The sequence below is a fragment of the Diabrotica virgifera genome, chromosome 1 (genome assembly GCF_917563875.1).
Source record: "Diabrotica virgifera virgifera chromosome 1, PGI_DIABVI_V3a".
Lineage (NCBI taxonomy): Eukaryota > Metazoa > Arthropoda > Insecta > Coleoptera > Chrysomelidae > Diabrotica > Diabrotica virgifera.
Genome location: NC_065443.1, coordinates 207,027,695 through 207,043,348, shown reverse-complemented (window position 1 = coordinate 207,043,348; position 15,654 = coordinate 207,027,695). Strand labels below are relative to the sequence as shown.

General features: G+C 32.3%; 1 protein-coding gene across 2 annotated transcripts in view; it reads left to right on the top strand.

Moving 5' to 3' along the window:
- LOC126881966 (acyl-CoA Delta-9 desaturase-like) overlaps positions 1–15,654 on the top strand; it is a 188,952-nt gene that overhangs the window by 114,081 nt on the left and 59,217 nt on the right. For both annotated transcript variants that reach the window (XM_050646717.1, XM_050646724.1), the window contains exon 2: positions 6,421–6,973. In XM_050646717.1, coding sequence (XP_050502674.1) covers positions 6,499–6,973 — 475 coding nt within the window. In that variant the 5' untranslated portion in view covers positions 6,421–6,498. The remainder of the gene's footprint in view (positions 1–6,420; positions 6,974–15,654) is intronic.

The window sequence follows — 15,654 nt, the reverse complement described above, 5'->3', positions numbered from 1 at the left end:
TTACATTGTTGACACATCTTCCGTTTCTCTGGAAATCTAATGAACTTTGTTATTTTAAATAAAATACCCTGTATATTTTTTGCGTTTTGAAGTTATTACAAGATATTGATTACTGTTCATGTTATATTACCTATACCTAAATGCCATAATTTCGGAGTTCGGTGCTATATTTATTAAAAAAAAATTTAACCAAATTATAAAAATTAATTTTCTCGGCCCGGATAGACATTATATTAGGTTCTTTGGATCATTGGAAACAAAAAAAGTCTTTTGTAATTTTCCTCAAAAGTTAATCGTTTCCGAGTTATAAACAATTTAAACCTGAAAAAAATCAAAAAATGATGATTTCAAGGTTCAAAAACACAAGTAAAAAATACTATTTTTGAAACCATAAAGTATCTAAATTCAAGTTCAAACCTTATTTTATCAGGTACCGATAAGTAATTTGGTCTTATGTAATTCTAAAACATTGTTTTTTAGTTGTTTAATGCAGCCCGATCACCCGTCCTCTAATATGCGCTTTAATAACAATTAAAAAAACAATGTTTTAGAATAAAATATGTCAAAAATTATTATAGGGAGCTGATAGCAGATGGTCTGAACTTGAATTCAGGTACTTTGTAATTTCAAAAATAATTTTTTTTTCTTGTGTTTTTGAACCTTGATAATAATTGTCATTTTCGATTTTTTTCAGATTTAAATTGTTTATAACTCGGAAACGATAATTTTTTGAAGAAAATTACAAAAGATCTTTTTTGTTCCCAATGATCTAAAGAACGTAAAATAATTTCTACACGGGCCGAAAAATGTGTTTTTTTAAATTTGTTTAATTTTTTTTAATACATGTAGCAATAATTACCACATTATGGCATTTAGGTATAGGGAATATAACAGTAAATATAATCAGCATTTCTTAAGGACTTTAAAACACAAAAATATACAGGGTGTTCCGTTTGAAATAAGAAAGTTCATTAGATTTCCAGAAAAGCGGAAGATGTGACAACAATGTAATTACCACTATAATATCGGCCGCATTAGGAGACCCTTACGCAAGGTTCATAAAAAGACAGGTTGCATGGTAACTTTCCACCAATCAGCGTCGATAATCTAATGGCGGGAGTGACGTCACCCAGAATGCTGCATTCAAATTCATTCACTTCACTCATTGAAATGAACTCGGAAAGTAGGAATGTATTGAAAATATGTATATTTAAAAAGAAATACGTTTGGATTTTTAATGACTATTTATTTCATATATTCTTTAAAAAATGTGGTAGATACCTGTAGAGTTACAAAAATCATATAATATAATTGCAATTAAATATATTATGCAGTAGAATAGCATTACTACATACTTAATTAAAGCATAAGTAGCTTCTTTCTTGTGTATATATGGGACTAAATCATTCAAATATCCTAGGTATATTCCATATTAATAATGGGTTGAATACAATTTACTTTTTTAAATGATTTTGAGTAGGTATATAATAATTTTGAATTGGGGATAATGCATGTAGTACATTATTATAAATTCCTCCTAACATGTCAACCATGGTGAAAAAGATATTCAACTAAAGATTTATGTATCAAAACTAGTATTTTTTCCCTTAAGAGCATCTGATTACGTTAGGTACTGGATTATAATATCTAAAACTATTAAAACATTATGATTCCATTCAATAGGTACCTCTGAAGTTTTACATTAACAGTATATTATAAAAAAATACAATTTCAGTGCAATAAAGGGAATTTTCCCCATTTTATATATTCATTTAGTTTATAATTGTTTATTCAAATTCAAACGATCTTCAGATGGATGCAATCCAGTAAGTAAGTAGGTACTTAACACAACCACATTAAAATGTATCTTAACACTTGTAAAAGAGTTTTGGGTTTAAGTTATTATACTAAAAACACTTAATGATATCTATAGATACATTATATCTCAAGATATAAACACAAATTAAAACACTAACGATATTTAATAACAAAATATAGCCTCCAAACCACGTATCCTATTATGTTTACAAACAATTCGTAAAATTAATCGTCTGGGTGACGTCACGATGACAATATTTCATTTGTCAATGTCAAAGTTACCATACAACCTATGGTATATGGACCTTGACCCTTACGCACCAAAATCTATAAAAATGGGTCTAGCAGTTTCCGAGAAATTACCGTGTTTCCATATTTTCTCGCTACCCTGTATACATTCAACAAAATAAAAGCAAGATCTGAATTCGGTGTCATTTGTGCAGTAAAATGTTGGTGACAAACAACAATTTGACAGCTGACTGTTGTCAGAGTTCAGAGTTGTGAAGAGGATAACGCGTTTTTCTGAACAATATTTTACAAATAATGAAACATTGTACACAATTTGCAATTTATATAAATTTAAAAGCTTAATTTGGTGATGTTAAACATGCTGGTGGTCCAAAACAAGGCGCTAAAATTTAAATATTCATGAACTTAAGATTCACTTAAAAGTTCATGAACATCAATTTTCGTCGTGTTATGGCTTTGTTAATCGTCAAAATTTCCGTATTTGAACTTCTGAGAACCCACATGTGAATGGTGCAAACAAAAATGCATCTAAACGTGCCACTGTTTTTCTAGCGAATTTCTTTGCTGGAGGTATCATTGGACCAAAATCCTTTGCAAATGAGGCTGATCAAGCAGTGACTTATTGGTGCTTGATATCGCAATAGAAATTGCTTCTGCCTATCTTAGATGATACTGATGTGGATGGGTATGGCATTTAATTTCTGCATGAGATATTTCCTGGTCGTGTATTCTTTCGTTGCTGTGATAAGAAGTGACTCCCTAGATTATCTGATTTAACACTATTGGATTTTTTACGGGGTTGTGGGGCTGTGGACGGCCGTAGCTCAGCGGCAAGGTACTGGCTTCATAAGTCAGAGACCACGAGTTCTATTGCCAGGGTTATGGTAGTAATGAAGTCGAGGTGCGATACATAGGTGAATAGTATTGGTAAAAAAAAATAAAAAATGTAATTAAGGCTTAAAATCTAACTTCAACACACAGTTTTTTAACCCAAAATGAATGGAGAATTAACTGCTATGGTAACACAAGTCAACTTGCAGAATTCACTTTTTTAAAATCATTTTTACAGCTGTTTAATGACCCAATGTTACGACAGCCATAACGCACCTTAAATAAAAATATACTTTATGGTGTCCATCAACGCCCATAAAATCTAATAGGTTTATTGCTCTTTCTTCTACTACGCCCATGGCTACTAAAATTCGTATACATAAAAAATAAGAGCTGTTGTACTAGACGAAAATGTGGTAACTTTTATATTACAATCTTACTAATCTTTAAATGATTAACAACTATTTCTTCATGGCCTACTTACTGAAAAGTCTATAGTGTTTCAAGGCCGCAGAAATATTAATAATGCTGCAGGTGAAGTCAAAATTTGAATATTTTTATTATTTTATTTTGACGCTTTTTCGGCGGACTATAAATAATTGATGTCCATTAGAAAATTTATTCATGTTTTCCTTTTCTTAATAAAATACAAGGTTTTCATATCAGTGTGAGAAGGGATTATGAAAAACCTTCATATTAATTTTTTTAATTACCATAAGTTAAGCATTAAGTTAATTTTCTTAATAAAAAGCAAGGTTTTTATCAGTAAAAGAATAAATAAAACAGAAGCAAATACATCTATTAAAAACAATACATCCATTTTTGCAGTTACGTATATAGGGTGAGGCAGATAAAGGGCCTATTAGAAATATCTCGAGAACTAAAGTAAAGAAAATTATGAAAATTGGAATATAGGGGTTTTGAGGTGTGAACTATTTAATGAAAATATTTTGGTCTCTTTGCTACTTCCGGTTATACCGGTTACATTGTAACTTCGTTTTTTTAAATAGACACTCTATATATTTTTACGTTTTTGGATTCTCCTCGATTTCTTATTTCTTAAAATATAAGGTTTTGTAATATTATACAGGGTAGATTAAAAGGTAATTACGTTTTTTTATTAATTTCGTAGCAAAATTCACACTCTGTAGAATTGTAGTAGTTTTACATCAAAATCCCTTTATATGTTCAAATGGTTTTTAATATGGTCTACTATTCTTACCAAAATTATTAGTATAGCTAAATTTTGAATTTTAGTATACAGGGTGGGTCGAAACCGGAATGTGTATTTTCTGAGTTTTCTTAAATGGAACACACTATATTTTAGCATTCTAATGAAATGGTATTTTATGGTACTTTTTAATTGCTTAAGCATTCTCTATACCCAACTGCTTTAATTTGTGCTTAATTATTAATCGCACCAACAATCTTAACTACGTAGATATTTTGATACCTCGACCATTATTGTCAATTTTAAGTATCAGTCTCGATTAGTATGTATTTATTTCCGAAAAATTATTTGTGATTGAATATTTTTAAGGCCAACCTAATAAAATTTCAGGTATTTTGTGTTGCAATTAATGTTTGGCTTGAATCACCAATGACTCACAAATTGAGGCAGTTAGGTATAATGATTGCTTAAGAAATTAAAAAGTATCCTAAAATAGAATTTCATTACAATACTAAAATACAAGGTGTTCCATTTAAGAAAACTCAAAAAATACTCATTCTGAGTTTCGACCAACCCTGTATACAAAAAAGGAAAAATTTAACTATACCAATAATTCTTAACATAGTAGACTATATTAAAAATCATTTGAACATAAACAGAGTTTATTATGTCAAACTACTACAATTCTACAGGGTGTGAATTTTGCTACGAAATTAATAAAAAAACGTCCTTTTCTTCATCTTTTAACTTACCCTGTATAATATTACAGAAACTTATATTTTAAGAAAGAAGAAATCAAGGAGAATCCAAAATGTAAAAATATACAGGGTGTCCCATTAAAAAAAACGAAGTTACAACCAACTTCCGGTATAACCGGAGGTAGCAAAGAGACCAAAATATTTTCATTAAATAGTTCACACCTCAAACCCCCTGTATTCCGATGTTCATAATTTTCTTACCTTGAGTTCTCGAGATATTTCTAATAGGCCCTTTATCTGCCTCACCCTGTATTGTACAAGAATAAAAAACCGCTAAACGCCGGGGCAACTTTAGACACCGCTCGTCAGCTTGCATGTGACAGGGATAGTTTTGTACATTCCAGTCTGGCATGTCTTCCGATGTAATGCAAGAAGATATATCTTCATTTAAAACTCTTCGAAGAACTGGTGGAGAAGATAGTTTTGTAACATTCCAGTCTATTATTTCAGTGTAGGCCTGTGCTTGAAAATTTAAAGTAGGAGGGATGGAATTTCTAATACTTTTGCGCTTGGCTTTAGTCTTTCCGGCTTTTAACACTCTCCTTGCCCTAGCTCTCTAATGTGTTTCCTTTCTCCCTACTACTTAAAATTTTGAAGCACAGGACTAAACTAAAATGATAGACTGGAATGTTTCAAAACTTTCTTCTCCACCACTTCCTCGAAGAGTTTCAAATGAAGATATAACTCCTTGTATTACATCGGGCGACATGTCAGACTGGAATGTACAAAACTATCCCTGCCACAAGCCAACTGATGAGCGGTGTCTAAAGTTGGCCACGGAAGCATCGTCTAATGCTAATGTATGTGGGCCTCAATCAAGAGATGGTTTCATCAGGACAACACTTAAATCAAGGTCCAGCTGCCAGATTTTACCAAGAAATCACAATGCAGAGTTGGTGTTTGAGAGCTGGACACAAACAGATGAAAAATAAATGTACATATGTAAATAATGTAAAAAACACACACTCATTGGTTGGTTGGAGAGAAGGGTGCGTGTGGAGCTAGAAGTGCAACCACCCCCTCGTTTTGAGATCTGGGATGTTTAAATATTGTCATACAATAGCTAAACAAGCGAAGAGCTTCACAATGTAACAAAAAATGAGATAACTTAATGTTTTTTAATTTTTCAAATCATCAAAAATTTCAATTTTTGACAGATTTTGATTGGCTTTGCGGGATCAGAAAGTATCCGTTAAATGCGTAAAAGAATTTTTTTTAGTACCCAACCGTGCAAACTGTAAATAAATTTTACTATAGCGATAAATAAAACGTACTCGAAGGATAAATAAAAATTTTTGAAAAAAGGTAAAATTTCATTTTTTTTCATAATTTTTGGGTCCGTTGCGGGATCGGAAGATAAAGTCCGATTTAAATAATTCTTTTTTTGTTTTTCTGGTAATTACCAATCGCAACTTTTTCGCACTGTAGGGATACGGAATTATCAACTTGACTTTTTTAGCACCACCCTAATATATATCCTTATATTATAACTTAAAAAACTCCACAGAGGAATAGTGGATCAGAGATAATAGAATCAGAAATTTTAGAATCTTAAGTCCTACAAAAAATTTTAACCCATTTTTTCTGTTTCAGATATAGTAATGATTCAGACAATATAATATTAAATATTACCCTTCAACATCCAAAGACTTTGACCTCTAGACTTCCAAAATGATTGCTACATTAACGCAACTATCCGATGAATCCCAACCATTAGTGCGTGATCCTGTAAGCAAAACCATATTGACGCTCCCTAAATGCAACGGTAATGAACTACCAATAGTCTCAACTAGTAATATTAGTAAAGAAGAACTGGAAAAACCAAAAGAAACAGAAGAACTCGAGGAATTAGATGAATTAGAAGAAGTGGGTGATGCCAACGAAATTAGTGATATTAGCGATATTAGCGATGAAGAAGAAAATGTAGAAAATAATAATAATGTAGAAAATATTAAAGATGATGCAGGCGAAAATAATAAAAACCAGAAACCACTACCTAACTATGAGAAATACAAATTTCTTTTTTGGGAGTTCGAAACGCCAATCATTTGGGTTAGCGTCTTTTTCATTTTTTTGTGGCATGCTTTGTCTGTCTACATGGTATGCACTTTTCCATTAATGGATGAGATACCTCTGGTATTGTATGGTAAGTAATAATTTAATTTCATTATTGATTAAATGCAATCCTACTTTTTATTAGGTTTGAAACCATCAGCGAATAGTGGACCAGCGCGAGTAGAGGGGATAGCACTGGTGACTGTATTATCTATCACTGACCAAATGTTTGCTGACAGTTTCTGACTAGTTTGACTGTTTGCTAGAACAAACCTATTGTTAACTAATGACTATAGAACTAATAGGGGAGTCAATATCGAACGAAAACATATATTGTTTCGGAAAAATTCAAACAAGCTTATATTTTTACTAAAACTTTTTTTGTTATCTAAAGCTTATTTATCTGTTAAAGTAAAAGGTTTTACTCACAGCCTTAGCCGCCAATAGTTTATTAACTGTTTAAACAATAACAATTATTTTATATAAATAATTTTATAAACATCGCAGAACACATCATTTTACTTTGAATAAATGTTTCAATTTTGTTTTTGTTTATGCTGGACCCGAAGATGTCATTATAATTTGAAAATTAAAAAAAATTGAGCTCTTATACAGTATGTCTGCGTAATTAGGAACCATATGGGAAACTTTTTTTATTATCAGTTTTACGAAACATAACTTATTCTTCGTATAATGCTCAGCATAGTCTAAAATCTAAAACTCAACCATCAGATATCAAATTTTATCAATTTTATACGAGGTATGTCAAAAATTTGAATTTCGTTAAAGAGTAAAGTACCTTTGTATTTCAGGATATCAAGAATTATATACAATACAACTAGTTGTTTGGAATTAAAAACTATGTTTTAATATGCAATTACATCCTTCTAATTGAAAAAAAAATCTTTTTTTTTTCTCAAATTACGGATACCAAATAATATTTTATTACAATTGTGATAACTATTTTTTTATCAATTTTATCAATACCTGGTCTAAAATCTAACATAGAATCATCAGATATCAAACTTTTTCAATGCTATACGTGGTATGTAAAAAATTATGAACTTTGCTTAACAGTTATAGATTCGAAGCTTTTTAGTTCACAAAATGTCAATTAGAAGCATGTAATTGATGAATCGTGACGCATGGGAAAAGTTATAGCCGACGAACAATATCTGATGGTTGCATCTTAGATTCTATACGATGCAGAGCATTTTATAAAGAATATTTTTTTTTTGTAAAACTGATAACAAAAAAGTTATCAACAGGTCTCAAGTTACGTAGACATAGGTACTGTATGTATAAGAACTAAAAAAATTTAACATTTATTATTTTTTAAGCTTGTTATTAAATGTATTTTAGGTAAGTTGTACAAAAAAAGTTTTGATGACTTGAGTAGTGATTATGTAAAACTATGAGATTTTCAAAAATTACATTTTTTGAGACATCGTATTATTTGAACTAATTATTTGAGATTTTTTTAAATAAAACTTAATTTTGTAAGACGTTTGAAATGAAAGTTGTGCAAATTTGAGAGTTGTATAAGTAAAATTGTATTATCAATGGGAAATAATCGATATTTTTACCAAAAAAAATAGTATATTGTACAACAAGAGAGAAAAAAGACATATTTCTCACGAGCGCAGAAGTTTGTTGGCAAATCAAGCGAGGGAGAAATATGTCGTTTTCTCACGTGTTGTACACTGTACTTTTTCTATGGATGCGTTTTTGTCAAGAGTTCAATCTTGAAAATTAAATAAATTAGGTGCTATTATGTGGATTATATGAAAACAATGGAAATAAAATACATATTACACACATATGTATTAGGTATTTAATATTTTTAATATTTATATACTTTTATTTATTTAAAATTATAGTTACCAGTTATATTTGAACATTTTTGAAAGGTAATTCCTGGTAAGTTTTGATTTGACACATTTTATTTGACAAAAATATTTGTGTTTGTATTGTGCATGTTACCATGGAAACCGCGATTCTACGTATGGAACCCGTGAGAAAAATATTTCTCACTGCAATGGCCGACTTTTCTCACAGCCTGAGAAATTGTTCGTTTTGAATGTATGTGAGTAGTGAGAGAAGTTGCACATTGTATAGCATTAATAGAAAAAATGATTTTATTAACATTTCGACGCCCAAGGAGGGTGTCATTGCCACCCGACTTGGGCGTCGAAACGTTAATAAAATCATTTTTTTGGTAAAATTGTGGCTTATCTCCCATTAAAAATAGTTGATTATAAAAATGCCACAAGGAAATAGCTTCAGCACAACATTAAAATTAATGTAAGTCTCAATTTCCGCCCAAACCGTGCTTACGCCTATTTCTTTTTTTCTTTTGTATATCTTTTTATTATAACCTTAGGATAGCTTAATTGTTTTTCTTTCATCTCCAAGTTGTAAAATTTGATTTGATCTATTATTTAAAGAATTATATTAAAATAACTCAACTGTGCGCTTCGTCGAACGCTACTATGCAGTCCATGTTTGTGAGAAGTGTGACTTTTAGGGTCATAAACAAAAAAATTGTAGAAGTTATAGATTTAATTTTAGAAAAATCATTATATAAGATTTTTTGTGTAAAATATTTTGAATTTTTCATTGGTCAAGTCAGTTTTTTTCTAAGATTTATATTTTGTCGGTATTTAAAAAAATAGCTAATTTTGCAGTTCATTTGTTTAACAAAAAATGAAACACCCACTTATGGAGTAGAATTTTTTGTTTCTTTTTGTTTGATTTTTTCCGTAAGAAAAAACACTATTGACTCCCCTAAAATATTTCAATCAACATATCAAATAAACACATTGATTTACTTTGAACGTCACGTCAACGGTAGAACTTATTAGAAATATTTAAAAATAGACAGGGTGTTTGGTAAAGAATGGGCCATAGCTTAACCTCAGGTTCCTGAGGTTAAAATAGGCCGATTTTAGCTAACTTACCTTAGTACAAAGTTTATAATAACCGAGATACAGGGTGTCAAAGTTAAACTTTTTTTTTATTTATTATTGAATATTTCCTGACAGGTATGAGATAACAACATGAAAATTGATATGTGGGGGTTTTTTGGGTCGGGAAAACTAAATTCTCTACCAAAAATTATGTATTGCCCAGAGGGCGCCACATACGCCTTTCAGCACTCATTTATTACGTTCAATTTTTTTATGCCTCACTCTGCATAATTTTGACATTAAAATTTTTTTTCTTCTATTAGTTTTACTTCAAAAAGCTATACTTCTTTCATCTTCCTAAACTCAGCCGTTTTTGAGATAAACACATTTTAAATCTGCGATACACCATCATTTTTAGCATAATATCATTGTAGTTCCACCCGAAAAATAACTTAAAACCATAATAATTGTGCCAGTTCTCAAATTTATGTCATTGCATCGCAAATTCCATTTGAAGAAATTTGCGATACATTTTTGGATAATTTTATGGTTTTAAGTTATTTTTCGGGTGTAACTACAATGATATTATGCTAAAAATGATGGTGTATCGCAGATTTAAAATGCGTTTATCTCGAAAACGGTTGAGTTTAGGGAGATGAAAGAAGTATACATTTTTTAAGTAAAACTAATAGGAGAATAAATTTTAATGTCAAAATTATACAGAGTGAGGGATAAAAAAAATTGAACGTAACAAATGAGTGCTGAAAGGCGTATGTGGCGCCCTCTGGGCAATACATATTTTCGGTAGGGAATTTAATTTTATCGACCCAAAAACCCCCACATACCAAATTTCATGTTGTTATCTCATACCTGTCAGGAAATATTCAATAATAAATAAAAAATAAGTTTAATTTTGACACCCTGTATCTCGGTTATTATAAACTTTGTACTAAGGTAAGTTAGCTTAAATCGGCCTATTTTAACCTCAGCAACCTGAGGTTAAGCTATGCCCCATTCTTTACCAAGCACCCTGTATAGGGCGAAAGGCACTTATTATGGAATAAAATTATGTCTGTCTATGTTTTAAAAAATTATAAAAAATACTGAGACCCGTCAATTTTTATATTATAAATTTGCGTCTTTTAAATATAAATTTAAATGTACAGGGTGATTCATGCAAGCCTAGCAGAGTCCATAAGATTTATTTTTAATAGAACATCCTATATAATATATCCTTTATAGGATATATAGGAACATCCTATATAGGATATAAATAGGAACTTGGTCATCATTTGCAGCTATTTTTTTAGTCTTCTAGTTCTTTTTTTTTTTTCAATGTGAATCAAGTAAGTAAGTAAGTCATATCGTTTTGTGGTGTTCTCACCGATCGTCATCCTATTGGGGAACCGTCTCTCGCCGTTGTTAATTACTACTCTATATTTGTTGTCATTCAGCCTATGCAGTCGTTCCATTCTACCCTTCTGTTTTTTATCCAGTTATTAATGTTGTCCACCTTGCATCTCCGTGTATATATTATATAATATACACTTCTAACTCTGTGCCATAGTGTCCTTCCATCGACTTTTCGAAGGGTTTGCACCTCAGTTTAGTGATGTTGAAAAAGTAACTATTCGTTACAAAGTACTCATTACTTGCGAATACCGAAAGTAACGATTAGTATACAGAGAGGCAAATCGTTACTATGATTACTCTGATTACTTCGTTACTTCGTACCAATCGTATCAGAGCTAGCAACGACTATTGTATCTACTTTGATTACTTTGATTACTCTGATTACTTCGTAACTTCATACGAATCGTATTAGAGCGAGTAACGACTATTGTATCTACTTTAGTTACTCTGATTACTTCGTACCAATCGTATCAGAGCGAATAACGACTATTACTAGTATCTACTTTGATTACTCTGATTACTTCGTACCAATCGTAACAGAGTGAGTAACGACTATTGTATCTACTTTGATTACTTTGATTACTCTGATTACTTCGTACTTCGTGAATGTCGATATTATATCGGAATACCTATACAAAATACCTACCTACTGAGAAATACGATTCTCGATATGATTACCAGTACTCAAATACAAAAGTAACAAAAGTAATCATAGTAATCAAAATAACGAATATTGTAAATGATTACTTTATAAAAAAGTAACGATTTGATGTCTATTAAGCTAGAAAGACCATTTCATAAGGGAGCCATGAGACACACCCCATATTTTTTTGCTATTTTATTGCTAATTTATTACGCAAATTAAAAATTTATTGCTTCATCCCCTTCAGAGAAACAGGTGGCCATTCCAGCTTAATATTAAGCTAGAAAGGCCAACATTCATATATTCGGAACGAAAGTAGATAGAGAGTTGCTTCCGGTGGCCTATTTTATTGCTAATTAATTGCTAATTTATTACGCAAAACAAAAATTTATTGCTTCATCCCCTTCAGAGAAACAGGTGGCCATTCCAGCTTAATATTAAGCTAGAAAGGCCAACATTCATATATCCGGAACGAAAGTAGATAGAGAGTTGCTTCCAGTGGCCTATTTTATTGCTAATTAATTGCTGAAAGATTGAGTTTACAAGAATTTACAAACTCACCCCCTTCAACCCCTACCGATATCATCATTCCCCGGAATCCACAAAAAGTGAAAATAACCAGTTTAAAGAGCTAAAACCAAGTACGTATTTTTTGCTTATTCATTGCTACAGGTCTAAGCCACAAATGAATTTTTTGCTTCCTCCCGTAACGAGCCACAATGGCTACTGCGGTTTAATACTTAAGGCTACAATACTCAACACTCCTATTTCAGGAAAGAAAGCAGATAGAGGGTCGCTTCTGGCGGCATATTTAATTTTTAATTAATTGCTGAAAGATGGGGTATACCAGAATTTACAAACTCACCCCCTCCAACCCCTACCGTTATCGTCGTTCCACGGATTTCACAAACAGTGAAAATAATCAGTTTAAAAACTTAAAACCAAGTGGGTATTTTTTTCTAATTAACAGCTGCAGATCTACGCCAAAAACCAATTTTTTGCTTCATCCCCTAACGAGAAACAATGGCTACTGCGGTTTAATCCTTATGCTACAATATCCAACACTCCTATTTCAGGAACGAAAACAGATAGAAGGTCCAGCGGCATATTTTGTTGCTAATTAATTTCTGAAAGATATGGTATACAACAATTTGCAAACACACCCCTCCAACCCCCACCGTTGTTCTCATTCCCCGGATTTCACAGAAAGTCAAAATTACTAGTTTAAAAACCTACGACCAAGTGGGTAATTTTTTCCTAAGCAACTGCTGCAGGTCTACACCAAAAACGATTTTATTGCTTCATCTCCTAACGAGCAACAATGGCTACTGCGGTTGAATACTTAAACTACAACACTCAATTCTCCTGTTTCAGTAACGAAAACAGATAGAGCGTCGCTTCCGGCGGCCTATTTTATTACTAATTAATTGCTTATTTATTACGCAAATTACAAATTTATAGCTTCAACCCCTTCAGAGAAACAGGTGGCTAGTCTAGCTTAATATTAAGCTAGAAGAGCCAGCATTCATATTTCTGGAAAGAAAGTAGATAGAGAGTAGTTTTCGGCGGTATATTTTACTGCTAATTAATTGCTGAAAGATTGGGTATACCAGAATTTACAAACTCACCCCCTCCAACCCCTACCGTTATCGTCGTTACACGGATTTCACAAACAGTGAAAATAATCAGTTTAAAAACTTAAAACCAAGTGGGTATTTTTTTCTAATTAACAGCTGCAGGTCTACGCCAAAAACCAATTTTTTGCTTCATCCCCTAACGAGAAACAATGGCTACTGCGGTTTAATCCTTATGCTACAATACCCAACACTCCTATTTCCGGAACGAAAACAGATAGAAGGTCGTTTCCAGCGGCATATTTTATTGCCAATTAATTTCTGAAAGATATGGTATACAACAATATGCAAACACACCCCCTCCAACCCCCACCGTTGTTCTCATTCCCCGGATTTCACAGAAAGTCAAAATTACTAGTTTAAAAACCTACGACCAAGTGGGTATTTTTTTCCTAAGCAACTGCTGCAGGTCTACACCAAAAACGATTTTATTGCTTCATCTCCTAACGAGCAACAATGGCTACTGCGGTTGAATACTTAAACTACAACACTCAATTCTCCTGTTTCAGTAACGAAAACAGATAGAGCGTCGCTTCCGGCGGCCTATTTAATTACTAATTATTTGCTTATTTATTACGCAAATTACAAATTTATAGCTTCAACCCCTTCAGAGAAACAGGTGGCTATTCTAGCTTAATATTAAGCTAGAAGAGCCAGCATTCATATTTCTGGAAAGAAAGTAGATAGAGAGTAGTTTTTGGCGGTATATTTTACTGCTAATTAATTGCTGAAATATTGGGTATACCAGAATTTACAAACTCATCCCCTCCAACCCCTACCATTATCATCGCGCATCGCTCTACGGATTTCACAGAAAGTGAAAATTACCAGTTTAAAAATCTAAGACCAAGTGGGTATTTTTTCCTAAGCAACTGCTGCAGGTCTACGCCAAATTCGATTTTATCGCTTCATCCCCTAACCAGTAAAAATGGCTACTGCGGTTGAATACTTAAGCTACAACACTCAATTCTCCTATTTCAGTAACGAAAGTAGATAGAGGGTCGCTTCCAGCGGCACATTTTATTGCTAATTAATTTCTGAAAGGTATGGTATACAACAATTTAAAAACTCACCGCCTCCAACCCCCACCGTTATCATCATTCCCCGGATTTCACAGAAAGTCAAAATTACTAGTTTAAAAACCTATGACCAAGTGGGTATTTTTTTCCTAAGCAACTGCTGCAGGTCTACGCCAAAAACGATTTTATTGCTTCATCTCCTAACGAGCAACAATGGCTACTGCGGTTGAATACTTAAACTACAACACTCAATTCTCCTGTTTCAGTAACGGAAGCAGATAGAGCGTCGCTTCCGGCGGCCTATTTTATTGCTAATTAATTGCTTGTTTATTACGCAAATTACAAATTTATGCTTCAACCCCTTCGGAGAAACAGGTGGCTATTCTAGCTTAATATTAAGCTAGAAGAGCCAACATTCATATTTATGGAACAAAAGTAGATAGAGGGTAGCTTCCAGCGGCATATTGTTTTGCTAATTAATTGACGAAAGATTGGGTATGCAGAATTTACAAACTCACCCCTTCAACCCCTACCGTTATCATCATTCCTCGGAATCCACAAAAAGTGAAAATAACCAGTATAAAGACCTAAAACCAAGTGGGCATTTTTTGCTTATTAATTGTTACAGGTCTACGCGAAAAAGGAATTGTTTGCTTCATCGCCGTAACGACCAACAATGGCTACTGCGATTTAATACTTAAACTACAATACCCAACACTAATATTTCAGGAACGAAAGTAGGTAAAGAGTCGCTTGCGGCGCTATATTTTATTGCCAATTAATTACTGAAAGGTGGCGTATAGAAGTATTTACAGACACTCCCTCTCCAACCCCTACTGTTATTTTCATCCCCTTAATTTCACAAAATGTGAAAATACCCAGTTTGGAGATTTAAATCAAGTGTGCATTTTTTTGCTAATTAATTGCTGCAGGTCTACGCCAAAAATGAATTTTTTTCTTCATCCCCTTACGAGCAAGAATGGCTACTGCACTTTTATAATAAACCCACAGTACCCAACACTCATATTTCATTTATAATTTTCTTAAATGCTCATTAAGAATATCTGTACAGTTCAATATTGATTTGTAGAGTTTTTTATACTTTAGAGTCTATGTTATATTGTCGATATCCATTATCACATATTTGTAGCACG